Source organism: Melospiza melodia, chromosome 10, assembly GCF_035770615.1.
Source record: "Melospiza melodia melodia isolate bMelMel2 chromosome 10, bMelMel2.pri, whole genome shotgun sequence".
NCBI lineage: Eukaryota > Metazoa > Chordata > Aves > Passeriformes > Passerellidae > Melospiza > Melospiza melodia.
Genome location: NC_086203.1, coordinates 16841154 through 16868813, shown reverse-complemented (window position 1 = coordinate 16868813; position 27660 = coordinate 16841154). Strand labels below are relative to the sequence as shown.

At 47.8% G+C, this 27660-nt stretch overlaps 1 protein-coding gene and 1 long non-coding RNA gene across 5 annotated transcripts; both read left to right on the top strand.

Annotated features, from left to right (window-relative positions):
• Positions 1-123: 123 nt before the first annotated feature.
• Positions 124-3159, top strand: LOC134422316 (uncharacterized). 3 transcript variants are annotated; one of them, XR_010028779.1, is made up of 4 exons: positions 124-221; positions 653-827; positions 2151-2563; positions 2745-3159. It is a non-coding gene; the product is annotated as an uncharacterized LOC134422316 (long non-coding RNA). The 3 variants fall into 3 exon arrangements; XR_010028780.1 differs by lacking the exon at positions 124-221 and having other exon boundaries at positions 595-827; positions 2449-2563; XR_010028778.1 differs by lacking the exon at positions 124-221 and having other exon boundaries at positions 595-827.
• Positions 3160-4437: 1278 nt separating this feature from the next.
• Positions 4438-24539, top strand: LOC134422314 (heat shock transcription factor, Y-linked-like). 2 transcript variants are annotated; one of them, XM_063164296.1, is made up of 5 exons: positions 4438-4674; positions 20838-20974; positions 22110-22372; positions 23333-23596; positions 24238-24539. In XM_063164296.1, exons 3-5 carry the CDS (start codon positions 22142-22144, stop codon positions 24484-24486), a joined length of 744 nt encoding a protein of 247 aa, XP_063020366.1. In that variant the 5' UTR covers positions 4438-4674; positions 20838-20974; positions 22110-22141; the 3' UTR covers positions 24487-24539. The 2 variants fall into 2 exon arrangements, with proteins under 2 accessions (XP_063020366.1, XP_063020368.1); XM_063164298.1 differs by lacking the exons at positions 4438-4674; positions 20838-20974 and adding an exon at positions 21630-21948.
• The last annotated feature ends 3121 nt before the right edge of the window (positions 24540-27660 follow it).

Sequence of the window (27660 nt, the reverse complement as noted above, 5' to 3'; positions counted from 1 at the left end):
GGGGGGAGCGCGGCGCAGGCGCGGCGGGGCTGCGCAGGCGCGGGGAGGGGCCGGGGGCGGTGCCCGGCGGCTCCGGGCTGTGCTGGGGTGTGAGGGACTGGAGGTGGAATGAGGGTATAGGGGGAAAGCTTTGAGGGAATGGACACGTCCCGAGAACAGGGAGAGATCTCCGGGGGTCGTGAGAGACTGCAGGAGTCCTGAGCATGTGGAGAGGCGCAGGGGTTCGTGAGGGGCTGCAGGCGTCCTGAGGATAGGGAGAGACCCCCGGGGGTCGTGAGGGACTGAAGGAGTCCTGAGGACAGGGAGAGACCCCAGGGGTCGTGAGGGGCTGCAGGCGTCCCGAGGACAGGGAGAGACCCCCGGGGATCGTGAGGGGCTGCAGGCGTGCAGACCCCCGGGGGTCGTGAGGGCTGGAGCGGGTATGGGCGCCATGGGGTAATAGGGGCGCTGTGAGGGTGAGCGGGAGGCTGAGCCGCTCTCGCAGCGCTGTGAGGGCACGGAGGGGGTTTGGGTAGGTTTTGGGGGTTTGCCGGGGGTCTGTGAGGGGATGGGGCAGCCGGCTCTGAGCGGGGGCTGTGTGGGCATGGCCCGCACGGGAAGCGCTGCTCCGGGTTTCCCCAGAGCCCCAGGCTGTGCAGTGCCTGTTTCCCAGAAGGTTTGGGCTCCCTCGCCCCAGGACAGGAGATTCGGGGTCACCCCAGCGCGGCCGTTCATGGGAAAAGGCGAGCTCTGGGTCAGCTGCACTGGGGGAAATCCAGCGCTGCTCGGACGCGTCTCGGTGTCTTGTTCCTAAATGACTCCCTTCAGAACCCGTGCCTGGGGCTCAGGTAGTGATGGTGGGATCCTGAACTCCTCTCACTTTTCCTACAGCTGGTATTAATTTAACAGCTCCTCTGTGGGTGATGCTCAGACTTTCACCATTGCATTTTTGCCAGGTTTTGAAGGGAAGAACAACAGCAACAAGTAAAACAGTACCCTTCATTCTCTGGTTTGCAATGGACATTAAAGCTTGTGTGCTTACAAGAGTATTTGGTGGGGAGAGTAATGGTAAAAGGAGTTCTCCTTACGTGTGTGGCCATTCAAACAAGAGTAGTGCTACTTCCTGTAAGCGCTGACTGCTCAAGTGTGGAAAGAATGGAGAAGGAAAAACGACAACACATTTTTTTCCCCTCATCTTGTGAAACAATTTCACGGAAGACAGGATTTGGATAGAGAGCCAAGAGCTGTCTTGGGTGCTTTGGGGCAGGAGTGGGTTTTGTAACAGGTGTGGAGTTTGGAGGAGAACTTTCTTAAAGGTCACTCCTGGCTCTTACCTTGCATGAAGTCACGTTGTTAGTTATTAGAAGGTGCTCATGTAGCATTACTAGAGAAGTACAAAGCCTGTATAGGACTGTGGCTGCTGAACACAAATTTGACTTTAAAAAACACTTCTTTAGCATTTAGGTACTGCAGATTAATCTTTAATCTGGGGGACGACCAGCAAGGTATTTGCCTGACCCTCTTTTATTCAGCACTGACTTGCTTTGAGGATGCTGCATGCAGTTTGTAAACTTTGGGATCTGAGTAAATTGTTCAGGAAGAAAACCTCTTAGTCAAATGTCAGATTTGATGTCAGCTCCAGTGTGTTACTAAGCTCTGAGGCAGGAAATGGGACAGAGTTCTGCCCTCATGTACTACTTACAAAGCCCTGAAAAAGTTAGCTGGGGTTGTACAAGGCAGGGTGTGGGATTTGGGTTTTAGTAAGGCTTTAGTAGGAATGTTTTAAGCACAGTTCACTTCTTGCTTATTAGAAATTTAAGACAGTGTTATATAAGAAGTCTCAATGCTCAGATCTTAACTCAGTATTTGTCGGTGTAATGCATAATTGGTGTCATTACACCAGATATGTGCTAGTTTTAATTTGTTCTGTAGATAAATTATTAAAGTAGGGCAGTGGTATTTGACCTCAGCCTCTGAAGCAGTTATGATAGCAGGAGTCCTGGTCATTTGGTAATACCAGGATAGTGTTTTGAATTATTAGTTCAGTTGCTCATTAAGAATTTATTTTTGGTTTTTTTTTTTCCCCTCCCACAACTGTGTTTTGGGTAGTGTTACATGCCTCAAGCATTTAGCAAAATAATAAGTTTAAAGGCACCTGATCTGTGTTTCAGATTATTGCTGTCCCTGTTTCCTGGAACATCAGCATTTGACTCTCTACCCTGAAGTTTTGTATCACATCAGTTATTCCAAAGATTGAGGGAACATAGCAGCATTCTAACTTGTGGATGCCTGGCAAGTGTCCTTAGAGCACAGTTCATGTGTCTGGGCCTAAGGGACCACTCCTGTGCTCCTGGGGTTAATTGCAGTTTTAGCAGCAGAAATCAAGTCCCATAAGCTTGATTTATAGTATGTTGTGAGTGTTTTTCTTTCTCCTCCTATTTTCCCTTAACAATTGTCCATGATCCTTAGCTCAGAGGGAATGTGTGTTGCTGTAAGAGGCACCAGAGAAAGGCGTTGAGCAAATGAGCACAAATCTGCTGCAAGAGGCTGCAGAGCTTGTCTGCCTGGACACCTGCCACAGCAGGTTAGATCCCTCAGAAATCTGCTAATCCTCCTTTATCCTGGTAGTGTGAACAGCAGCATCCTGCCATGGTGTGGGGCTGAGGGATTGTGTGTTAGTCTGCTTGGCTGCAGGAATGCAGAGGCTGCTGGGTTGGTGTTCAGCGGTGCATGGGAAGCCTGAAGTGCATCTGCTTTTTACACAGACATCATTCAAGGCTGGCAGCTGAGACACTGTGACCTTGGCTATGACATGGAGATCTCCAAATGGAGCAGAGCTCAGCTTTCCTGTCAGACTCCTCTCCAATCTGTGCTGTTCATCACACACTCCAACAACTCTTGTTTTGAAGCTTGATTTTGGTGAATTTATTTAACCTTGTGCACGACGGGAATTGCGCAGAGCCGCGGAATGACGTTAACTTGACCCTCATCTTGGAGGGTGAGGAAGGAACTGTCCTTGTCAGTGCACAGAGCTGGCTGCAGCTCTGGGACGGCAGAGCAGGGAAAAGTCAGGAAAAGGGGGTCTTGTCAACTGCTCTGCCAGTGTCCTTCCTCCCTTTGGAAACACTGCCAGAGCTTACGCGTTGGAGGTGAAGTAAATACTAATAAAGCTGCTGTTAATTAAAATTTCTTAGGGCTTCAGTGGATTAATTAAACGGTGTTTAAGGATGTTAATTGTGGCAGTGTATTACTGCCATCCTACAGGGCTCAGGAGAAACGAATGCTGTTTGCCACACTGCAGGAGGAGCACAGTGTGCAGCAGGAGGGAACAGGGGCCCATCCTGAGTGAGGAAAATCAGGCTTAGACCACAGAGAGGCAGCAGGTACAGCAGGCAGGGGAGAAGGAATGGCTGCTTGGCACTATGGAAAGAGCAGGGGAACATGTAATAAAGGAGGAAAAGGTGGCCTGACAAAATGTAGCTCAGAAGGTATTTCCTTACTGAACCCATGTTTTGGAGCAGCCTTTACAGAGACCAGATGGATTGAGCACAGGAAGACCAATCTGCCTGAAAGGCTCCTGTGTTGCTGTGGCAGAGGAAGAGAAGGGAAGACTCTTGGCTATCCTGAGAGCCTCTGCTGATTTAAGTTTCCTAAAGCCCATTCTGTTCTGATGATTTGTCAGTTTCTTAGCTCAATAAAAGTTAAGGGAAAACAAGGTTAAATTCCAGCAGTTTGAGTGGAGGCTGAGAAGCCACAGGAAGTGCTTCCCACAGAGGAAATTGAAATGGGGAAAAATCCCCTGCCATAAGATCATGTTAATGTCTGCAGATGTCCCTGAAGAGTTGCTGGTGAGGATGGTTTCTTTCCATGTTGCTGGTTTACATGTAGGGTCAGGTGTAAGTTACCTTGAATACTTCTCTCCCATCCCTCTTCTCCCAAGCATGTTTGTACCAGCATTCCTGGAAGCAGAACGGGGTTCACAGGTTTGTAGCATTCATCTCCCCTTGCACTTGTCTACAGGTAGCTCCTTTCATAAAATTTTCATGAAATTTATGCTTTGAAGAGAGCATTTACATACTTAGCAGAAAAGCAAGGGTCAGAGCCCTTCTGCCTTCAGCCTGTTCAAATGAAAGGCTGTAACTGCACCATAATTAGCAACATCTAATCCCTTTTGCCCACTTCTGAAGTCAGGACTGTGCATATTCCTAATATTTTCCCATCCTGTTAGTGTCAGAGAGGGCAAGCCAGAAAAACAATTCCCCCTCCCCATGCACAAACCCTTGCCTATATTGAGATCTGAAATTTCCGAGGGAGTGGGTGTGATCCTGACATCTGGATTTAATCCAGACTCAGATTCCAGGCTTCATCTGAGAACTTCCACCTCCGGCCCTGAGACCAGCAGTTCTTAGAGAGGATTTAGTTTATTTACCTTTTAAGGCAAAATTGGAGGCCTGTTCTAGCAGCTGCATAGTGACAGTTCTTCCCATGGTGGATTTCTTTAACACGTTTCCTGATTTGGAGCCAGTGTCTTCTTTACATGACAACAGGAAATCTCATTCCTTTCCAGGACCCTCTGAGCAGCAGAGACTTGGAGCAAGCTGGAGGAGCTGCTGGGTGCTGAGGAGTGGCTGAGCAGCACCCCTGCCTCACTGACACAGGCCAGGCAAGATCCATACCCATCTCATACAAACAAGTGTGAGTTGTTTTGTTCCCTGCTGTAATGGATCTCCTCAAATCCATGGGCTGCTGGTGGGCCCTCCCAAGGCTGTTGGGTCAGGACACTTTTCCTGGCTGCCAGGAGTTGCCCACTGCTGCAGAGGAGTTTGGTTTCCTGGCAAAGTCCCATCACAGGGGGTGAGTCAGGCTCAGTCTGGGCAGTGGAAGCTGTTGCCACCCTCATACAAGGTACCTTGCTGTCCCACTGAAGGGCACCACCCCACACTGCTGCTGCAGTCCACAGCCCAGCTGATTAACACATCCACCAGTGGCTTATCCTAAGTCCAGAATATCTCCCTGATGTCTCTCCAGTTGCTTCAGATGTGGAAAATCACATAATAATTTTTTTAATCTTTCATTGTTGAGTTTGTCTTGCTTTGTGCAGCACATAGCAGGAAATGATACACTAATCCTTCCAGCTACTGTGTGCTTTGCTGCACTTGCCATGACTTGCTTCCACACCCTCATTTCCTCCTCTCTCCCACAGTTTTCCTCCTTCTCTTAGAAAGAACCAGTAGACACCAACCAGTATACTTTTAGTTATGGTTATTGATGTTATTCAGCCTGTCATTTTTCTTGCATATCTCAGCCCTCACTTCTCACTAGGTACTCAGTCAGAGACAGCACCTTCTACATCCAGTTTAGGAGCTCTACTCAAAGAGAGCAGAAATACCTTAGAAAATGTGAATTCAAGTGGTTCCTATATTGAAGGTGTGAGAGGATGGGGAAAGGACTTGGATTTTTAGTCAGAGCTCTTTATAGAGATAGAATGGAGTTTTCCAATAAGTATTTAAATAGATAGTCTGCTTCTCTATTGGAAGGGCAGCTGTCAGAGGAGAGAAGTGTGTGTCTCTTCTTCGAATTTAAGTGCTTTAGGCCCAGAAAGGCACTCAAGTCATGCTTATGTAGCAAAGCATCTTTGCTATAGCAGGTATCTCTAGTGAGAGCCCTGAGTCTTGCTCATACCTGTGCTACTGTGGGCTTTGGCAGACAGGTGGAAGTCAAAGCAGAAGGGGAATTGTCCAAGTCTTTGAAAACAAGAAATCAACCCACAGCAGTGAAAAATGCTGTGCTGGAGCCTATGGGCTCTCTCCCTTAAAGCAATGTCAATGTTAGGTGTTTTCTGTCAAGAAGATTGCTAGAAAGCAAGAAGCAGACCTTGTTCTCTCCCTCTTGTCCTCTAAAAATATGCTGGTGTTGGCTGGGATAGAGTTAGTGTTCTTCATAGCAGCTTGTGTAGTCTGTGCTTTGGATTTCTGATGAAAACAGCGATGATAACAGAGGGACATTTCAGTCATTGCTGAGCAGGGCTTGTGCAGTGTCAAGGGCTTTTCTGTTTCTCACACTGCCCTGCCAGTAAGTAGGCTGGGGGCACGCAGAAGTTGGGAGGGGACAACCCAAACTGAGCATATTCCACACTATATGACATCAAAATCAGCAGTTAAATTGGGAGGGTTGAGGTTGGCTGGGGCTGTCATAGCTCAGGGACTAGCAGGACATCAGTCAGTTGGTGGTAAGCAATTGTTTTCTTTTGCATCACTTGTTTTCTCTCTGTTACTTTTGTCCTCTTTTTTACTTATTAAACTGACTTTATCTCAAGCCACAAATTTTTACACTTTCACCCTTCTGATTATCTCCCCCATCTGAGAGAAAAGGGGGACTAAGTATGGGCTGTGTGGGGATTTGGTGCCTACTGGTGTTAAATCATGACCAAAAATCATCTCTCTGTCTTGTCTACCTGTCCCATGGGCCTGCCATGGACACCCGAGAAGGCAGTAGCATAATAAAACTGCCCTCACTTCTTTCCAGTCACCACAGACTCAGATTGTTACAGGAAGTGAAATCCTTTGTATAAATTGATGTCCTTTTTTTTTTTTTTTTTTTTGTCAAAATGAAGATTCCCTGACTGGACAGTTTTTAATCAGTACTATTTCCTGCAGCCTGTACATGCTGCCTTTCTGTTCCCAGGTGTAGCAATACAAGTAAGATTGCCTTTTCAGCCTGGGAGTAGGGGTAAAGGCATCCAGTGAAGTCCTAGTACACCTACTAGTGTACTAGTCACATTACACCTGCTAGTAAGGCTTGTTGTTGTTGTTGTTTGTCTCAGCAAAGGTTTGTAATTCTTTTACACATCTGGTAATACACATCTGCTGCAAAGGTCAGTGAAATCCAGTGAGGTAAGGAGAAGCATTTCAGAATGAAGTACCTGCTGATGACGTGAGAAGGTGGGGGAAAATCCTGCTCCTGGCTAGAGCCAAGCTGGGCGTTTCTGTGTAGGTGTTATCCCATGAACGAGTACCCAGTGAGGCAACAGAACTCTGCTAGCTGGGTGCCTTTTCTCCTTACCCAGTCATTCCATAGCATTACATATTGCTGGCTGTGAGACAGTTTTAAGAACTGTTTTGGAGAAAGCAAGCAGTAACAGGGTAAAGTGTAAAGTGGTTTCATCTTTCATTGTTTCCATCAATGGCTAGGGAAATGTTATAGTTGTAGAATTAGTTGTCATAGTTAATATTGGATGCTAGAGTTGTACAGTCAGAGTTAGCTCCTTGCAAGGCATAATCCAAAGGATTGAGGCAAAGTGGCCAAGCAGTAGAGCAGAAGGATGCCTCACATTTAAGTAGAGGTTTTGCAGACATGAAAATAGCATGAGAGTGTGTGGAGTGTGTGGTAACAGGGGGTATAAAACCTCACAGAGCCAAACTCTCCTGTGAGTGGAACACCACAGCCTGTGTATACACCAGGAAAGGTGGAAGAATGAGCTTACAGCCTTCTTGGAGTCCAGCTCCAGATGCTTCCAGCTCCCAGTGTGCATTCTGCCCATGGCATTTGCTGTGCTGTTTTGCAATAGCTCCTGTTGCTTAACCTATGAGATGCAAGACATGCTATTCCTCCTTATGCACTGAAGATTACAGATAGAGGGTGGTGATAAGTTATTGAAATGAGAAGAGTGTCAGCTATAGGGAAGAAGGGGCCTTGTGCTGAAACATGAAGGGAGGAAATTAGCACACTGTATCTCCAAATCTGAACTTGAAAGCTGCAGATCAGAGAAACTCTGTGACGTATTGAGATTATTGGAGTATGCAAGGCTTCCATTTCTTGTTTGCTTTGGTACTGAGGCTTCCCAAAAGCTGCCAAGTGCTCTGTGTGCCCTGTCTTACAAACAGCCTCAGTCATGCAAAGCTCTGACTCCACTTCCAAGGCTCCCAGGCTGCTCTGCCTGCCAAGAGGCACAGGCAGTACCAGGAGCAATGAGGATGCCAGGACAGCTGGATTGGGAGGTTTCTTGGGGTACTGTGACCCTGCTGGCAGCTTTGTCTGCACTGGTTTACTAGACCTGATGGTTCTGCAGCTGCTTTGAACATCATTCCAGCTGAGATCTGTTGGACTAGAGGACTCAAAGGAGTGAGCTGTCTCTGGCTTGGTGTGCTGAGCAAACCTAGTTGTGTTGTGTTGGCTTGGGGTGGTGGTAGTGGTGGGAAAATATGGTGCTCTTCTGCCTCCAGGAGATGTGGTAAAGAACTCTGAGCTTTTAAGGTCTTCTTTTCAGGAATCTCTCTGCTTAATTGGGGGTTAGGCATGTGCTCTCTCTTGGAAATGCATCTTGTCCCAGCCCTGGGCAAAGATGAAAACTGATTCTAGAGAATGTCCTAGAAAGAGATGGAAGTGCAAACATTACATAACAAAAAGGTTGAGAGGGGTCAGCTGAGACATTAAGATTGAATTGGCAAAAATACAAACCCAAGGTTAAATCATTGTCTTTACCTCTGTGCCTGGTTTCTCATGTCCCACTGACTGTAAGAGTGGGAGGGAGAGTGCATCACTATTGCTGGCTTAGCACTAGTGATTGACCTGTGTGCTGTGGTTTTATAGAGAGCTCTGATAACCTTATGGATATATACATTAGATAATTTAGGCTCTTCACACTTTCAACCCAGTAATTCCTGCAGACATCCCTCAAGCTTTTAGGAAAACTGGGGTGTAGTTCTGATGATTTAGTTTTGTACTCCTTATCTTTTTTTTTAAAGACCTTTAGTCTTGAAAAGTCTGTGCTTCAAAGTTTAATTTGAAAAGGCAATTCAGAATTCAGGTTCTCAAAAAGGTGCATTGTGTTTTCACTGTGAGGTTTAATAATGCATTAATTAATACAAAATAAAAATAATTCTATGTTACTCCAGGTGACCTGTTGTGAGACACCCTCTCTAGGCACTGGTAAGGATGATTGATCACATGGGGAGGAAGCACTGAGTGAGGTGTGGTGGCTCTTGTGGAGACAGAACTCAGGGCAAAGGATAACTGGTGGTTCTCCAGCCCTCAGTAGCACCAGACAAATTTCAAATTAGCTCCACTGCACAAGGCTCTTGCTGGCCACAAGTGGCTGAACTGTTTCCCCAAAAGCCCTGATGGCAGTTTTATATTTCCTTGTAGTTTTTTGGCACTTTGAAGTCTGCAAATACAGCACATAATGATGGATTATTGCAGTGTTTAACAAGTAGAGGTGTGGTTGGGTTGCTTTGCAATGTTTTTCCACAGCCCATTCACTACTTTAAGGTTAGTTGTTCTGTCTCTGATGGAGTGTGCTGAGCAATCTCTGTGTCTAGGTGGGTGTGAGGTTGGGTTTTTGGTTTTTTTCTCAAGCTGAATTTTGAGGCAACAATACCTTGCAAGGAGTAATTTTGGGGAGAGATGCCATGCTAGGCCATGCACACTTATTGGCCAGGCTCTGATATGGAGCAAATGTTCATCCTCTCCAAATGTTCATCCTCTCCAAACTGCAGCAAGAATGAGCTACAGTAGTGGAGGGTGTGGTGCCTGAGAAGGGGACAGCCACCATTTCAACCACAAAACAGGAGCCAACAGTTCCAACAAGTGAGGATGGGCAAACCTTCTGGATCTTTGTGCTCTCTAGTGCTGAAATCCAGATGGATCTTCAGGGCTTGTGTAACACCTGGCCTTGCACTTGGGTTGGAAGAGGCAGAGAGGAGGCTGCTGCTTAGCACAGCAAACAGCTCTACTGTTCTTTGGGGGATATGATGGGGGCAAGCTCTGAGTGCACTTGTGAGCCTTTGAGGCCATGGATTGCTCTGTGAGAGCTGTGCTCTCTGTACTTCTCTCTTGGAAAGGTGCTAATCTTTCCTGTGTTTCCTTCAGCTTTGTTCCCAAAACTGCCTGCCTCCTCCACAGTAAAAACTCTGTCAGGATTATTTACCATGAAGAACACTGAGATTTTGAGCAAGTAATTGAAATTTAAAGCTCTAATTACAAGAGCAAATAAACTAGAGATGCTTCCTGAGCTCATATTTTAATTAGAAGAAGTGATTTCAGTGCATCCTTCCCCAAGTCCTGGCACTGTCTCTTGGGTTTGATAGCCAGTGACCCAGTTTTCATGGAATGATCTCACTGTAGTGCAGTCCCTCACCCAGCTGCACTTGGATCAGGGAGAACAGTGCATGTCTACAGGGATGGTGCATATACTGTGAATTTGATTGCTCTGCTTTTCAAAGTTTCCTTGGGTAGAAATACTGTTTTATGTTTACTTGGCAGCTTTTCTCCTTTCTAGTTGTCCTGGTTTAATTGTCAGTTCCCTGGCATGCTGTCAGTTGTTCATGTTGGGGAATACAATGCCTTTGGGGGTGGTGGTGAGCACAAGTGGCACTTTAATAAAGGTCCCCAGAGACATGGCTTTAGTACTAAGCTGCCCCCCTCTCCCAACAGTTGTCAGTGTAGAGCTTATTAGTCATCCATCTCTCCTCTGAAACACTGTTTTTAATGTTTCTGTTCTGTGCTGAGTCCTCAAAAGCTCTGTTAGGTGTTGCTGTTTTTGCTGACAGTGGCTGCTTTTTAATTGCTCAGGTAGCAAAAGCAGGGCTTGAAAACTCAATCAGCATTATCCTGTCTTATCTCCCTGTCACCAGTGGATTTAAGCAGATCAAGATATTTGTATGGATCATGTGTAGAGGCAAAACACAACCAGCTGTAGAGGCCAGGGCAGGTGACATTTACCTAGACTGCTCTCCCAGCGCCAGCCATCCATGGCCTTGCCCTGTCAGTCTCTGCTCCCTGTTGGCAGATGTGCTCTCCACTGTCATGGGCAGGATCAGCTCTTTCTGCCAAGTGAACAGCCTGGCTTTGCCAGCAAGTGACCTCTCCCACTGCCAGCTGCAGTGTCAGGCCCTTTTCTCCTCTGGCCTTGATGCCCCTCTGCAGCACCCAGGCCTGTGACTGCCTGTGTGCAAGCTGAGGCAGCCCCAGCAGAGCAGCTGGTATCTCTTAGATTCCCCCAGAGTTGTGGGAAGTGACTTGGGACAGCACACCCCACCCAGCACAGGGATGTGCAGAGGGGAAGAGCAGGACTGCAGGTGGAGCACAGCCCAGGGATCCAGGATTCAGCTGTCCATCAGGATTTGGTACAGCTCCTCTGCTGGAGCCTCATGTCTGCCTGCCCTGGTCTGTTTTCAATCTCATCACTCTCCTGTGTCATGGATTATGTCAGTGTGGTTTGGGCAGGGGTTTGTGAACAGGCTCTGGGTTGCTGTCACTTCCTCAGGGGACATGGCAGGAGCCTGGTGTGTCTGCTGGTTAAAAGCTTGGCAAGGAGCAGGCTTGGCAAAGCAGATGCTGCTTGGCTTGGGTCTGGCATAACCCCTGGCCTGCTTTTTTGCTTAATGAGCCACCTTATCTGTCATGTTCCTCATGGCAGATGGGGAATCTTCAGGATTAATTAAGGATCATAACTGTGACCTAGTTACCAGACTTGCACTATTGTCACTGGAGCTCTCTGAGCCATCAGGCTGTCTGAGAGAGCTTCTTACCCTTTCCTTCTCTGGTTACTTGCTCTGTGTGTCCTTCTGGGACTGACTCTGAGCCCCAGGCAGGATCTCATTACATTAATTTCTCTAATAGATGCCTGCTTTACCCGTGGGTAGGTAATTCTCTGCTTCCTGCTTGCAGTGCCTCAGTTGGTGTGGGGATTGGATATGCTGCCATAGACCTTTCACAGGGCTGTCTCCTGCTTGGGAGCAGGGGAGGGATTGGCTGCAAGATGAGGGAGGATGGTGCTGGAGACAACATCCTGAGACAGTCCAGTTCCATGCTGCCATACCTTAAACCGTATGGATACTGGAAGGTTATCCCAGGGCCTCTCTTCTCTTTGCTCAAATCTTTCTCATTTCTAGCTTGTGCTTTATTGTGGCAAACTCTTAGGGATGTTCCCCTTATGAGGAAGCAGCAATGATGACTAGAGCTTGAGAAGTAAACTGAATTCAAGCTCTTCTAACCCTGCTTTCACCTGCCAGATTTTCAGGTAGAGCACTGTTCCAGCTGGTACTGTCTGAGCCCTGTGTTCCTGTGCTCTGCAGAGCTGCTACAGCCCAATCCCTCCTTCTGCTGGGGAGGGCTTTGCACCACAGGGACCTCTTGTTCTCTCCCCCCTGTTGCTGCTGGTTTGATGGGAGCTTGCCTTGCCCACAGGACTGAGTCCCACACAGCTGGGCCACTGCCTGAGCTCCCAGCCTCGTGCTCAGGGATGCACATGGCCTCTGTACTGCTCATGTGAGGGAGGTTTGTGTTCCTGAAGCTCCCCTCAGTCCCCCATGGAGCTTTAACCAGCCTGATGTTCTGCTCAGGGTCTGTCCATAGCCCCAGGATCCCAGCAGCTCCTGCTGGCTTTGCACAGAGGAGCATGAAGGAGGCTGTGGAGTGGGACCCCAGGGAAGCAGCACTTTGTCCTCAGGAGCCCACCTGGAGGGGGAACTGCCTGGCTTTTCTCCTCTGCCTCAAAAACATCTCTCATGTTCCAGTGACCTGCTTATTATGTAGGTCAGCATCAACAGGAAAAGATAAACAATTTCAAAAGTAGGAGAAATCCAGCATGAATCCTCCACAGCAGTTCCTTCCAGAAAAGCAAGGAAAGTTTTCCTGGAGGAGGTGGCAGGCAGTGTGGCCTGTTCTTCCACCCAGCCAGGGCAGAGCAGCTGGAGAGGGAAAGCTCTGAGGCTGTAGGGATGTGTGATACCCTGAAAGCAAGCACAGTGCCATGTGATGGGGAAACAGTGCATTAAGTTAGGCAATGGGAACTTGACTTGGGTGGGTTGTTTGTCCTTTATTGACTTCCTTGGGCTTGGTTTGGGTAAAGAGGAGGCAGTTTCTCCTGGTCTGCTTGGTCATGTGTCTGCACAGCACACACTGGTGCCATGTTGCTGAGGAGCATGTCCCTGCTGGGACACAGCTGTCCTGCCAGGGTGAAAAAGGGGACACAGAACAAGCAAATGCCTTTGGATGCCAAAAGTAAAACTGGGACCTCAACCAAAATTCATCTCAGTGTTGTGCTGGTGCCATTACTCTGGGGCTGCTCCACTATGCTTGTAGCAGAGCTGACACCTTGTGATACCCACTGAGGAAAGAGAAAGTCCTTAGCATAAACTCCTGGCTGTAACCTAAGCAAGGGACAAGTTGCTCTGTGCACAAGAGGTTTGGTGAAGTCCAACTTCAGTTGTACTTGCCACTGATGCAGTAAATCTTAGTATCCCTCATTATGCTCACTTCTCTCTCAAATCACCTACTGAATATCAGCTTGGGGGGAGACACCCTGTGCCCTGGCTAATTCTCACTTGAGAATGTGTGTGTGTGTGTTCTTGCTGGCCAGCCAGCAGGCAGTTGAGAGAGCTGCAGCTTTCTCTTGGCAGGAGCAGGAATGTAGCTCCCCTCTCTCCCTTCTCACTATGGAATTACTCTTCCCCTTCAAACATGTAGAAACACCAGGTTTTTGAGACAGCTGAGTTTGACAGAAGAAGCTAAAACCACTCAAAGGCTTCACTCATAATCAAGGTGAGGCAACACAATCTTGTAATTGTACAATGAGATTTCAGTATGCTGCATTTTTGGTGATGAAAAGGTGTGTGGGGAGGTGGGTTGTGCAGTGAGCAGAAGGCTCTGCCTGCATCTGCCTTGCTGTTTGCTGGGTCCCCTCCCCATTCACCCGGCCTAAAGCTGAGTGTCTGAGGCCTCTCCAGCTGCAGGAGGCTCCTGGCACCACCTCTTGTGCTTGAGGGTGCGCTGACTTTTTCCCAGATCTCAGGTTCTTACAGAGCTGCTCACTCTGTTTCAAATACAGCCTCCTGCAGCCTTTGCTCCTTGCTTTATACCAGCATCTGCTGTGCTGGCTTGATAAAGCATATCTGTCTGTGACTGGACTGTCCTTTCTCTTCAGTGGCTTGATCCTGGTGGTTTCTATTTAGTATTTGAAGAGCTCTCTGCAGATCCCAGCTCTCCCATTGTCTCACCCAGGGGCAGGCAGTCCTTGCCCATCACACCATGGTAGTCTGGAGAAGTCAATGCAGGAAGCAGCACAGCAGTGACATTTTGAACAGAATGATGTTTTTTCAGCTGCAGTAACAGGACATCTCCCATGCTTTGTGCACTCACATGGAGCAGAGCATTAAGGCAGCAGGCATGTGTCTTAGCTGGAGGCACTGCCAGGGCACTGCACACAGCTTGGAAGTCTCAGTCAAGATGTAGGATTAGGGTACATTCCTAGCACAAGATTTTCTGACTTAGCAGGGGACGGGTGCCCTGAGGCTGGGATTGTCACACTGGCTTGGTGGGTCCTTGCACAATGAGGCTGCTGTGTGCTGGAGACAGCAGAGTGCTGGAGCTGTCATGTACTTGTGGTGAGAGTATTGAGGATGGCTTGTTATCTGTGCTTGGAGGAAGGATTTGATTAGAAACTGTCTCATAAATGTGTGGTTATTGAATGAGCTGCTCCTTTAATATGCATGAGCCATCCCCACATACGTGACAAGTGCATCTGTCCTGGGCAGGCAGCTGCTCTAAAGGAAAGCAGATGAGCTTTCCTCATCACAAGCCTTTTCTCATCAAGCTTTTTCTAAATTGCTCCCTGCATGGAGCAATTCTACAACAATATTAAACACAGCAGCAGGGGTGAGTCAAGCAGATCTTGTCAAAGCTGCCCTATTTTTTCTCTTTTTGGTTTTATTATAAATTGAATTCACTGTGCCACAGGGAACAGTGCTGTTCTCAGCATGATTGGTAGCAACAAATAGCCACCCAGGAAAAATATGTATTGTGTGGTAACTGGGAAGAACCTCCTGTTCCCAACATCTCCAGCCTATCTGGGGCTTGTTGCCATGAAATTGTGGAGCTGAACTAAAAGATGATTGGGCTGTGAGAAAATCCTTTTAGCCACTGGTTAGCTGAGCTTACTTGTCTGTGTCTCATTGTCTTTAGAAGTTGGTGAGACCATAAATTTAGCAAGATGGAGTGTCCAGCTCATGTTCTTAAATGGAAAACAAGGCAACCTGGTGTTGGAACCAACAGTGATGCTTTTGTGAGGGAAACTTGAGTGTTACTGTCCAGACATAAACCAGTCCTGAGGTGCTGGAGGCCAGGTATGCAGGAAGTCTGTGGTTCTTGCACCTCTTTGGGAAGTGCCTGGTGTTGGTCTGGATAAGAGATGAGGTGAGGTGGCCCTTGGACTTGGCATGGAGGCCTTGACAGCACTCTGCCTGGCCTGGGGCTCTGCATAGCTTTCTGTTGCGAGAGCACATCTCCCATTTGCTCAACTTTGCTTTGCTAATATCAAGATAAGTCTTGGTATTGTTCAATGTTTTTGCCCAAACCATGAACAGCAGTTAAACAGTTACTGTAGCCTCAGATGTTGTAAAACTTGTGGGCAGTGGGTGAGCTGTACTGGAACATGCAGGGTCTTTGAAGCAAACACCAGCCTGAGTCTTGGATAATTACTTGGGCTGCTAGCAAGTAGTTGTCCCACCAGTTACTTGTCTTGGAAGCTTCAGTTGTCCTGTGGATGAAACAACTACTAATTTGAATTAATGTTAAAGTAAAGGGTGCCTGAAGAAATAAACCACAGTGGCTGTTTGTGTGGCAGTGGGTTCTCTGCAGCCTGGGGTTGTTCTTTCCTGCACACCCCAACTTGCCAATGCTCAGATCTTGGCCTCCACCTCCGGGGTGGTGCAGTGACCCCAGCACAGACCTGGCCTGCCCAGGGCAGGAATGAGTGAGGAGCACAGCTGGGCCCTGCTGGGCAAGACAGGGAGGACTTGGAGATGAGTGTGCACCTCTGGGTGCAGGCTGAGGGAGGTAAGGAGGCAAGAGGAGGCTGCTGGAACCTCAATGCAATGGTCTTAGCATGCCTCTTCTCTTTCTGCAGCTGCAAAAGAGGCCTTTGCAGCCTCTGTGTGTCCCTGCACAGCCTTGCCCAGACCCTGCTGGGTAAAGCAGGCAGGACATCCTCCCTAGGAGGTGATTTAATTACAACCAGACAAGCCTCAGGGATCACAGCCTCCAGTAAGCCTCTGCCATCTCTGGTTGCTCAGCCCAGTGGAGTGGGACTGTGCAGGGAGCTGGTTTCACAGCTCTCTTGTGCTGGGTGAGATCGTGCTGTGGGGACAGAAAACAGCCCAGTGTCCCAGCATGAATGAGGCATCCATTCACAGCCAGCCTCTCCAGCAGTACCAGGCAGTCCTGCACGGAGATGGGCTGCAGGGATAAAGGACTGACTCTCCTCTTGTGACAGGGGGGTTCATGCCAGGCACTTGTGGCTGGCTGCTGTTGGTGAGAGGAGAAGGAGACTTGGACTGAAGAGCTTCCCTGTGCTCTGGGTGTTCAGGGCTGAAGATCCAGTCTCTAGATCATGAGTGTCCAAGTGCTTTGGTTTGGAGGTTCAGGCTACATCTCTAAGAATTGAGGAGATGAGCCTACAAACAAGAATCTTCTGATTCGGTGCCTTTTCAGATTTGGTTTTGCAATTCTCTTTTGCTTTAAAGGATTTTTGCCAGGCTAGGATATGATTGCTCTTGGCTTCCTTTTCCATTTGTTTCAAGCTGAACTCTGTGAGGGCACAGTGCTGTACTGGGGTTGTGCTGACTGCCTGCCAGCACCTTTGAACGTGGTGGCCTTGCTGCAGTTCAGTGAAAAGCTCAAAGAACAGTAAAGCTTTTGAAGGTTCCTAAGAGAGCTCTGAAACCACAAAGCCAGTTGATAGAGACCTTGCCATCCACTGACCAAGAAACAGGCTGTAGCAGACTTGAACTGTGGCAGCCATGAGGAAAAAAATCAAACCAGAATCCAATTATCCAAATACTAAATCCATGAGGGACCCGGTTTCCTTAGGTCTGCTCTGAGGGAGCTCTTTGCATGGCAGAGGAAACAAAATCTCTCACCAAGCAGAAACTAAATGAGTGGAAAATAATTTCTGGATTGCTTGCAGCTATCTGCCAGTAGTGTAAGGCAGGAAAAGGTTAAACATTAATTTCTATTTATCTCTTCTGTACTTTTTTTTCACTTGCCCAGTGCTAATTCAGTGTGGCAGTCTGGAGGGTGGATGGCACACGCAGTGCTGGGGAGAGGTGCTTTTGGGTGAGGATATAGTGGGAGTGTTCACCTTTGGGGGATATCCTGCCAGGCCAGGGCTGCTGTTGCCAGTTAGGCCAAATGTCACTGAGCTGTTGGGGCGAGGGTTTGGCCTTGGCAGCCAGGGTTGCTGTGCTGTGGAGTTGCCCTGCTGCAGCCAGGCCCGTTCTGTGCTGTGTGCCTGGACAGATGAGAACGTGAGGACTTAGCCTGGGCTATAACCCCTGCCCTGGGTTTCTCCAAGCCTGTCATTGTGAGTCATTATTTGTTTATTTACAAAGTGCACACAAATGATATCAATACAGAGTCAGGCTGTTACAGACACTGCTGTTTGGACATCAGGCTGTGTTTGCAGAGCACAGGCAGAGTAGTTGCACAATCTATGTAAGTAGTCTACCATTCCTAAGAAAACCACTCAGATATCTCAGGTTTTCTACCTGATCAATTGCTTGAGCCCAATGACCTGACTCTATGCTTGCTTTTACAATGCAGAGGGTTTGATTATCCTGCTGCAAAGGTGTTTTACCATGTGTGGGCTTTGTGTCATCTTTCTACCTCCCCTACTGCATAAAAGCATTAGGTGAGAAGCTGTAAAAGCACCACATCCATACAGGTGCATTTCACTTGGAAAGGACAGGAGTTGCATGAAAGATATGTTCAACTTAATTTAATGTGGTCACTCATGATTTTATTTTTTAGTGCTAAAGCTTCCTCTCCACAGTCTAAGCCCAGAACCCCACTGTGAATGCTGGTTTCACCAGCACAGCAGAGACCACAGCTCAGCTCAGGGGCAGGGTTTTGTACTGAACAAGGTATAAGAGGTTATGATGGGGTTGGCACCAGGAACCTTTACCTAATAGTTATGACATCTGGAGGTGATATGAGAGTACCTCTTTATAGCAGCAGGGAAATGTTTCTATAACTGTGCAAGAAACATATATTCAGCAGTAAAATGATGCTTGTGCTGTTGACATTGTAAGATCAAGGCAGCCCCCTCCAGATATGTGGCAGAAAATCTGCTCCAGCATAATCCTCAGCTAAAATAACAGGCCACAGGTAGGTGCTTGTTGCTTGGCCTAGCTTGAGAGATCTTGGAATCTCTGTTTATAATTAGAGTAAATAAGCCCTGATGGAAAATTGTCATCCTCCTCCTCTTTGGGTCATTTTTATCCATGACACCCATGATTGCAACACCAGTGTGATTAATTCCATGCAAGGGATTTATCTAAGATGTCTTTTCATGAGAGGTTAGACCATTTGCTAGCACAGTGTTGTAATACTTTACAAACAAGAAGCAGAGCAGCCCTGTGTCTGTCCTCCTCGGGGATGATGGTCTGTCTTTTCAGGCTCACAGGAGACAGAAGGAGGAACTGAACACTCTGAGATGACACTTTGAGAAACCCCACACTGCCAAATGAGGCTTTGTTTTGCACAAACAACACTGACACTTGAATATTTCAGTCTTGGCTGACTGGATGAGTCAAGTGAGTCAGAGCAAATGTCCATCCAGCTAGCAGCAGACTCTAAATGAAGATGCTGGTGTGCACTGTGCTCCTGGCAATCCCCTGAGCCAGAGGACATGTACCAGGAATTAAAAAAAAAAAAAAGAAAAAATAAAAGAGAGAGAGAGAGAAAATTGTTAATCATTAAAAGAATAAAATTTCTGGTGAACTCTGCCTTGATGAACTTTTATGAACTTCACAGAATCACTAGGTTGGAAGAGACCTTCAAGACAAATGTGCTTAGTTTCGAGCTGAAACTTGGCAATGAGTTATACAGTTCTGTGTCATTCGGAAACGAACTTCCTTAAAAGAAAATAATATATTTGTGTTCAATGTCAGCTGCACTTTCCTGCCCTCTAAACTCTAGGATAGCATATCACACTGTCATGAAACTTGCTGGTCTTTAAACTCTCAGTTTGAAAGCCATACGGTTTTGCTTTGGCTGAGGATCCTGTAATGTCAACAGCCTGCATTTCTGACATCTTTTGTCATGGTGTAAGTATTTATGGCAACCATGTTGTGCTAGAGAGATTTTTCCCTGAAGGTCAGGACAGCTGCAGATGAAATAGCTGATCCCTTCCTCTGCTGGTCCTTTATTGTACCTCTGCAATTTCTAATAAATGTTTGGTGATTAGAATAATTACCTTTGGGGAAATTTGACAGAACTAAATACTGCTAACCCTAATTGTTCAATAAGTTGATTTAGCAAGGGAAGTACTTTGCCTTAGGACCTTTTTGGTGCACCTAGGTTTGCACCACTAGGTATGGATCACTCTGCTTAAGTAGGAAAACAAAACTGGGTGTTCTTAGCATGAAGTTCTCCTACCTCTTGAAACTGGACACCATCTCTCTTCAGGTTAACACAAAATACTGAAAATACTTCAGGTTAACACAAATTACTGAAAATAATAAAAATAACAGGAATTAGAAACAACAGGTTTAGCACCTCAGCTCTAATTATAATACTGTTCAGCCAGTGCCTGCATTTGGCAGAGGTACTGGCTTCTGTGATCAAATCAGCCAGCTTGAACAAGAGCTTGGCCATTCTCCAGCTTTAGTGGCACTTTCCTGGGCAGGCAATGCCTTTCTCGTGCTGTTCTCTGGGGAAGTCCCTCACACAGAACAAGTTTCAGTGGATCACTTCCTCATTCTGCTCCTCAGCCTCTGCTTGGCACAGGCTAGAAGTTGCCAGGAGTTGACAAGTGGGCAGTGGCCACAGAGCCCTTGAACTGGAGCCAGCATGAACACAGCTATGGCAGAGCTGTGGGATCTGCTCCCAGCACCTGAGGTCTGCTCCTTCTGTGCAGTTGTGGTTATTCAAAGGACCAAGCAACCCCTGAGGAGCAGCTGAGTGTGATGTTCCCCCCGTTCTACTCCTGGCTGCTTGGAGCATCCTGAAGCCCAGCAGGTGTTTTCTGTTCAGCTGTAGTAGCAGGCTGTACTAGATAAATATCTACATACTCAGCAGGCTCAGGAGGGTTTGTGGGTGTCTCTGTTTAGGCTGGTCTGGACTTTGTCATGTTTTGCTGCCCTTCCCAGATGCTTTCTTCTGCACTTAATGAAGAAGGCTATGGCGTCACTTTTGGTTTTGTCTTTGGAAGAGTAAACAAAACAGAGACAAAAGCCAGCTACTTAAAACATATTCCTCTGCTGTAACTGGGGAAAATATCTCCTTCAGATACAGGCATCCACTGTTTGGATTGCTCATCCTCCTGGCAGGGGTTACAGCTCTGTCTGCCTCACTTGGTTCAAGCCTAACCTTGCTGATCTTTCTATTTTTGAAATGCCTGAAATTCTATTGCTTCCTGTCACGGATTCTGGCTCCAGCTGTTTCCCACATCTCCAGGAAATAATGAAAAAATAACTCATCAGTGGGTCAAGGTATGGTGCTAGACAAGAATGTGCTTGGTTTTGCCAGGGCTTGGTTTTTCTGTCAGACACATTGCAGGCCTGGCATTGAGCTGAAAGGCAGGGGCAGAGGAATGTGCCTGGTCTCCAAGAGGGAGTAAGCCCGACCAAGAAATGCAGAGCTGTGTGACTTGCAGTGGCAAATAAATGTTTCTGAGAAGGCCTGAGGTACTGCAGGAGACTCCTACACCTACAGGCTTTTCCTATAGCTCAGGATAACTCAAAGCAGCACACCCCAAACTCACTGCAGCTGTAGCACCTCCCTTTTTTTCCCCTTATTTTTTTAACTTGTCCATCTTCCTGTGAGAACCAGCATCTTTCTTCACCTTTCTGCTTTCACAGGAAAAAACACAACAACTTACTTCCTGAAGGCTGAGTTGGTAGTGCTGTGATCACTGGATGCTGGCTCTTCACCCCAGAGGGTTTGTCCTGCTGCCAGCAGCTGCATGTTGCTGCTCCTTGTCTTCTGTGAATGCTTGGTGAGCTTTGCCCTTGGAGTAAGCCTAAATTGCTGAGGATTTTCTGGAGATAAAGCTGAAGTCAAAAGCTGAATATGGACACTTTATAAGGGTCAGAACCTGTTAGGAACTGGCTTGTTGAATCTGTTTTGAATGGAGGATTCACATTCATTTGCAAAAGACTGGAGCTAGACAGTGAAATATCCTCTGACCCTTCAATTATCCAGCCCTTAATAGAGTATTAAAGCCCTGTTGCAGCAGTTTGAGGGATTCACAGCTAGATATGAACTGTTCTATAGAGGAAATATAATCATATTTACACTTCTCCCTTGTGCTCCCTCTGTTGACAAGCCCTTCATTCATTGGCACGACCATGACAAGCCTGCTTTTAGCACTGTTTCCAAACTTAGCCAATGTTTAGAACAGATTGTCAGAGAACAGCAACCTGGCAGTGCTAACAAGGTGAGCTCAGGGGTTGTTCTAGGCTCTCAGCCATCTGCTGGGTCTCTGTCCCCTCAGAAATAGCCTCTCCTCTCACAGAGACCACAGAATGCTGCAGCCAAACTGCCTCACCCTGGGCTGCAAGAGAGAGACAAGCAGCAGCTCAGAGCTGGGTACCAAGACAGGTTGTTTGTATTGATCCTGCTGGCATGAAGAGTGTTTACTCCACACAAAGGCTTGCTGCAATGTGTTTCAACACAGAAAACCCTTTCCCCTTGCTTGGCAGAACTTTTCCTAGCCAATTAAAGGCTAGTTTGTTATCAAGGAGCTTTGTAAGGTGTTTCTCCAGTGAATCATAAAAGGTGCAGACTGCCAGGGTGTTTCTGCAGGTGTCAGAGGGGTGCAGCTGGACAGGTTTCCAAATGAGGCACTGGGATGTCCCAGGCTGCAGCTGTCCCTGCTGTCTTTGGGGAACCACTCCTGGGTGCAGCTGAACATGGCCCAGGCCTCTCCTTGCCCACAGCCCTTCAGGACAGCTCTGTGGACTTGCTCAGGTAAAAACTCAGGGCTGGTTATCACTTAATAGAACCATATTGTAACATCTGAGCCAGCCTAGGTTTGGATTTTGGCCAAGACTAAAGTCTTAGTCCTTATGTATTTTTGTTTTTCAGGCTTGAACTGGTTACAACTAACTCTCCTTCTCTGCCATTTCTAGCTTCTATGATTCTGTTATAGCTCAACTTTAAGATGGACCATCCCAAGGTGCTGGAAGGCTACAAGCCAAGAGTGAGCCACAAAAAAAGAACCCCAGCTGCATTGTGCCTGGATGAGGAGCTGGAGGAAAGCTGCCCCTCAGGAAGCTGCCAAGATCTTTGGCCTGTCCAGGGAACCACTGCTGGCATGGAGAAGGAGATGCTCACAGCAGCTCCTGCACAGGACACACAGGTGTCTGCTCACAGAAAGCCTGTGCTTGCCAAGGTAACACAGCTAACCCCTAACACATATCCCTGCATATGCAGACCCTGTACTCCTTGACAAGCAGCTGCTCCCCCACTTCCCAGCTGTGCTGGAGAATGTGTGGAATGCCTCATCTCTGTCACCACCACCCAGCAGCCAGGCCCTGGCTGGCCTCCACCTTTGGCATCAGGGCTGGGCTTTCCCACATTCCCCCTGTGCAGCCTAGTGCAGTCCCTTGGGCTGGCCTCTCTCTCTGATATCCTCAAGGACATTTCTGCAGGTGTCAGAGGGGCCCAGCCAGAAATGTCCCCAAACAGGGCCCTGGGATGAGGCTGCAGCTATCCCAGCTCCTCCCTGGGAACCCCCTCCTGGTGCAGCCAGACATGGCCCAGGCCTCTCCTTGCCCACAGCCCCTCAGGGCAGCTCTGTGGGCACTGCTGGGCTCTGGGCTCCCACCAGACAGAGAAACAAGTTCCCTTCAGCAGTTTCTGCTTGGGCTGCTCCCACTGCCATGGCACCACTGAGATCAGTGGTGAGATCAGTGGAAACCATCACTGAGATGTCACCTGCAGGGTCCCCAGAGCACAGGCACCACAGTGACATGCTAGAACATTCCACTGGAACCTACAGTTAGCCATGGCCAGTTGGCTTTTGCCCACTGACTGGGAGAACGAGGTATGGCTGTGCAGGGCAATGGCCAATGAGGGAAGCTTCAGGCCACCTGTGAGAATAGAAAAGCAAGCTGATTCCCCCAGAAACACCAGCCCTTTCTGCTCCAGGTGCACTGGGGCAGACATGGCTGCTCCTGGCCTTCCAGGACAGGGGGAAATTGTGCCCTGTGACACTGCCATACAAGTGATGGAGGACGAGCAGGACATCTGGAATGGCAGTGACATGCACAAGACCAAAGGAGCTCCTGCTGTTTCCAGTGAGAGCACAGGCAAAGACAATCTATTCTTGCCCCTCTGCTTTCCGGAGAAGCTTTGGAAAATGCTGGAAAGTGACCAGTTTCAGTCCATTTGGTGGAGTGAAGGTGGAAAATGTGTGGCCATCAACAAAGATCTCTTTGAGGTGGAGGTGCTGGGCAGGGGAGTTTGCCAGCGGGTTTTTAACACGCAGCACATCAGGAGTGTCATTCGCCAGCTGAACCTCTATGGATTCACCAAAGTGCAGCGGGATTGCCAAAGATCTGCCTCCCTGCCTGAATTCCTATCAGAGGAAGCAGCAGCTTCTGCTCACAGCCAGGTACAGCAGCTGCTCTGCACAGCTACTACTGCTTGTGATAATCTGGGGGGAGAGGCACCTTCACAGCAAATAAGGCCTTGCCATAGAAGAGGTGGGGATGGGAGTGAGTGGTTTGGTGTTCGTTCCTTTCTCAGCCTGTGCTCAGGCAGATTTGAGAGAGTCTTTCTGACTAGCAGAAATGCAAATAAGATACATTTCAGTGAGAGCTACTGAATTTGAACCTGTTTAAGGGACAGACAGACTCAGTGTAATCTGGTTTCTCTGAATGTTTGTGCTCTGTGTCTTGCTGTATTAAATCTGTATTAAATCTTCCTGTGGCACCTGCCCAATGCCAAGCAGATGCATCCAAGGATCATGGGATTTCCTGCCTACTCAATCTGCACTGAAGCTGCTGAGAAATAGTCATATTTAATTTTTGAAAGCAGCTGTTCTGCTTTGGCCCTCAGGAGGGCAAAACCTCAGTTGTGATGGCTGAACACAATGGCCACATAATGCTTTAGCCTGAGCTTTAAGTTGCATATTTAAGTTCAAAGTCCTTTTCCTTAGCCATGCTCTTCTTTTGCAATTCAGAGTCCTAGTTCTTGTATCTTGGGTTTTTCCAGTCTTGGAATAGTAGCAACTAACTCTTCTCCTTGTTTTAGATCCTCTACTACTATAACCCCAGCTTCAACAGAGCACATCCCTGGCTGCTGGGAATGTGCAAAAGGAGAGCTGCCCTCAAAGAGAGAGCCCTGTGTGCAGCAGGCCTGGATGAGAGGCCCCTCCAAAAGCCCAGATGGTCAGTGTGGAGGGAGATGCAAGTGTCAGCTGAAGCCCATCCCTCATCCCTCTCCAGCATGGGAAGCTGCTCCCATGCTTCTAGAGCCTCCTGGAGCACTGAATGGATATAAAGTCTGATAGCCACAACCTAACAGAGTTGATAATAAACTGTTTGAACAGTAAACCTTTCTGGTTGTCCTGTTCTATTTGAACAGTGGAAAACTCGCTTATATAGTTCTGTGTCTTTAATGTCCCACTTGTGCTTTAGTGGCCTCAGCAAGACCTATCCCAGCACAATTGTGGCCATGTCCTGCTAGCACAAAGAGGTGCAGCAAAGGCTGAGCTGCTGTTGGCACTGGACAGAAAGGAAGCCAGGAGCTTCTTTCTCTTTCTGAGGATAAGATGTTGGAAGGGTAAATGATTTGTGCAAGGAAGCAATTGGTTTGGGTGGTAGGCAGTGAGCCCACCGCTATCTAGTTCTGCCTGCTTCAACTGGCTTGGAAATACAAAGAGCCACTGTCCCCTCACACAGTTCAGTTCACAGCAGGAATGTCCAGCTTTAGTAATTATGGTCTGTTCAGAGGGGAAAGTGCTGCAGGGGAGATGCTCAGGTGGGTGCCATGGAGTTTATGCTCATTGGAACAAGGGCTGCTCTGACATTCTGCAAACAGGAGCATCCTTCCCTTCAGCATGTAAGGGCAGCAAATGTAACAGATATTTGGGGTTGTTCTGTGGTCTGCTCTGGTCACACTTACCTGCCATTCCTTTCTGCAATGTGCAGGAATGGTGTGTGGGAAGGAGAGAAGCCAGCTCTGGGCCTTCAGGAGGTGAAGGCTTCTGAGAGCGTAGAGCTTTAGACGAAAGACTGGGCAGTTCTGTGCTTGCCTGTCCTGAACAAACTCTCCTGTCAGCAGGAGCTTCTCTAGGAAGGTTGATGTCACCCTGCCCACTCTGCTCTCATCTTGGCTGAGTCTTCATCCTTTTAGTTTTTCCCACTTTCCACAGACACTTGATACTCTCTAGCAGGGTCTGACTGATACCCTCCTCTAATTTGCAGAGTGAGGTCCCAGATTTGTGAAATTCTGGGACAAAGAACTGTTCGATAAGATTAGAGGCTTAAAAGTCAAGGCCAAATGTGATCCAGCCCAGTGATCAGTGCTGTTTGGAAAGCAGCCCCATGGGGATGGGTGAATTCTGGAACATGCTTGCATGGCACTGGCAATACCAACCTGCTTTGTAGGTAGGTGGTGCTGGACATGCAGTGTTACCTGCCCTGAGCAGGCCAGCCCCAGGCTCTGTGTGGCAATGAACCCTGCTGGGTGTGGGTGCTGGACATGTGCCCCATGAGTGAGGAATTCCGTGTCCCAAAGGTTTCAGCTTAATTCTTGTGAACTCAGCTAGGGTTTTCCTAGCACCAGTTTTTGTGCACTTTGGGCTCCGGGTTGACGCAATTGTGAGTTCAGCAAAGCCTGAACTCTGCTCACCCCTGCAGACACCAGCAGAGAAAGTTCAGGGACTGAAAGCAGCCACCTGCCCTTGGTCAGCAAGATCAGCACAGCTGAGCCACCTGTGCTGGAGACATTTTAAAGCCAGGTTTGATCTACATTCCTGTAACAGATGTTAAGATCTTATAGCAGCTTAAGACACTAGAACCATTGTAAGTGGTCAGAGACAACTTTGTAGATGCCAAGAGGCTGTTGATGGTATTCTGGCTGGATCCAGCTTGAGGTTTTCTCACTCCTGGATTCTTCTCCTCTTTAGGCTAGTTCTGGAAACTGCAGGCATGTATGAGCTCCCTTTACTTGCTCTCTCTCAGATGGCTTAAGAACTGTGTAGCTCCACAGAGGGAGTAGCAGTGTATTCCTCTGGTGCTTCTGCAGGCATCCCCTTGCCACCTTCCCCTCACCCAACAAATCCACTGCAAAGACTAGGCAACAAATAAAACAGGGTATTGCAATTAACAGAGCTTTCTGGCTCTGCCTAGCAGACACTTGAAATCTGAAGCAGAAATATTTTCTCTTAGTGTCCTGAGCAACTGCAGAGTCCAGGCTTTGCAGGCCCTCTGCATGCTGAAGAGAGAGCTCCCCCAGCCCTGTCAGCTGTTTCCTGCTCTTGCTGTAATCAGCTCCTGTCACTTTCCTCCCTCTTTCCAAGGCACTGATAACAAGCACCTGAAGCAGCCAGGTGACCTTTGTCTGAGCTTCCTCTTTAAACTCCCTTGGCTTTTGCTTCATTGCTTGGTTGTTATGCAGCAGTAAAGATCTGTTTCGATAGCAGTAGAGGCTGCTCTCCTTCCTTTTCTCTTCTTTATACAGCATCAAAGCTCTCTGAATTTGCTTGAATAGGTTTGCATTTAGGTCAGGACTTACTTGAGTAAAAGGTTGGTATTTTACTTCCTCCTGTCTTTCTCTTAACTCTGTAAGGAAGGGTAATAAGCACAAAGGCAGGCAGGTAAAAGAAATGTGGGCTATACATAAACAGGTTTGGCACACAGGGGAGGACAAAGTCATTAGTAAGAGAAAAAATAACTGATGTGGCAGCAAGCTACATCTTCAGCTGATGTAAAGCAGCCTCTCCCCATGGAAGCAGTGGGACGTGTCACTGTCATCAGGTGAGCTGCTTGGTGGGTCTGCTCCCTTCTGCAGTGTCTAACATGTCTGTAGCTGCCCCCTTCCACAGCAGCAGTAAAGGAGGCTGAACAACAACTCTCTGAGCTATGAATCTTCATCTACGTTCTTTGGCTCCTTGTAGCTGTGTGCTTGGGCTGCCCAAGTCCCTGCTGTGCCCTCTGGATGCAAAGTGCCAATACCAAGGTGGCTGTCACACCCCTGATGGCCGTTTCAACCTATGCCACAGCATTCAGAGCTGGTTGCCCAATGCCACTGCCTCCATCTCCAGGATGGATTGGGATGGGACATGAAACACCAGTGAAGGAGCCATGCTGGGATCATGGGGACAGGATGGCCTTGTGGTGAGAGTGCTGCTAGCAACTGGAGACTGGGTGTAGGTGCTGGTTCCATTTTAGTGTGTGCACATTGCATTCACCAACTCCGTGTCTCTTGGAGCTTCCTTTGTAGACGACAAAGTACTTCTTCCCATCACTAGTCTCATTGAGAACCTCAGCTTTTTCAGAAAAACTCTCATGGTGGCTTTCTGAAGCTTTGCATGCTGTCCTTTGGAATATTCTTAGCACTGCAAAGGTACAAGTAGAGACTGGTATGCTCAGCAGTTTAAGTATTAACAGGACACGTGAGAACTGGGGTTTGCCATATAGAATTGGTAAACATTAAGTTTAGTTGCTAAAC

What these genes read in the sequence shown, in the direction of transcription:
- LOC134422314 (XM_063164296.1), top strand. Translation starts at nt 22,142, where the DNA reads ATGGACCATCCCAAGGTGCTGGAAGGCTACAAGCCAAGAGTGAGCCAC. An exon ending in GAAAGCCTGTGCTTGCCAAG is followed by an intron (nt 22,373 to 23,332) that starts GTAACACAGCTA and finishes TTTCCGGAGAAG; the next exon opens with CTTTGGAAAATGCTGGAAAG. An exon ending in CAGCTTCTGCTCACAGCCAG is followed by an intron (nt 23,597 to 24,237) that starts GTACAGCAGCTG and finishes TCCTTGTTTTAG; the next exon opens with ATCCTCTACTACTATAACCC.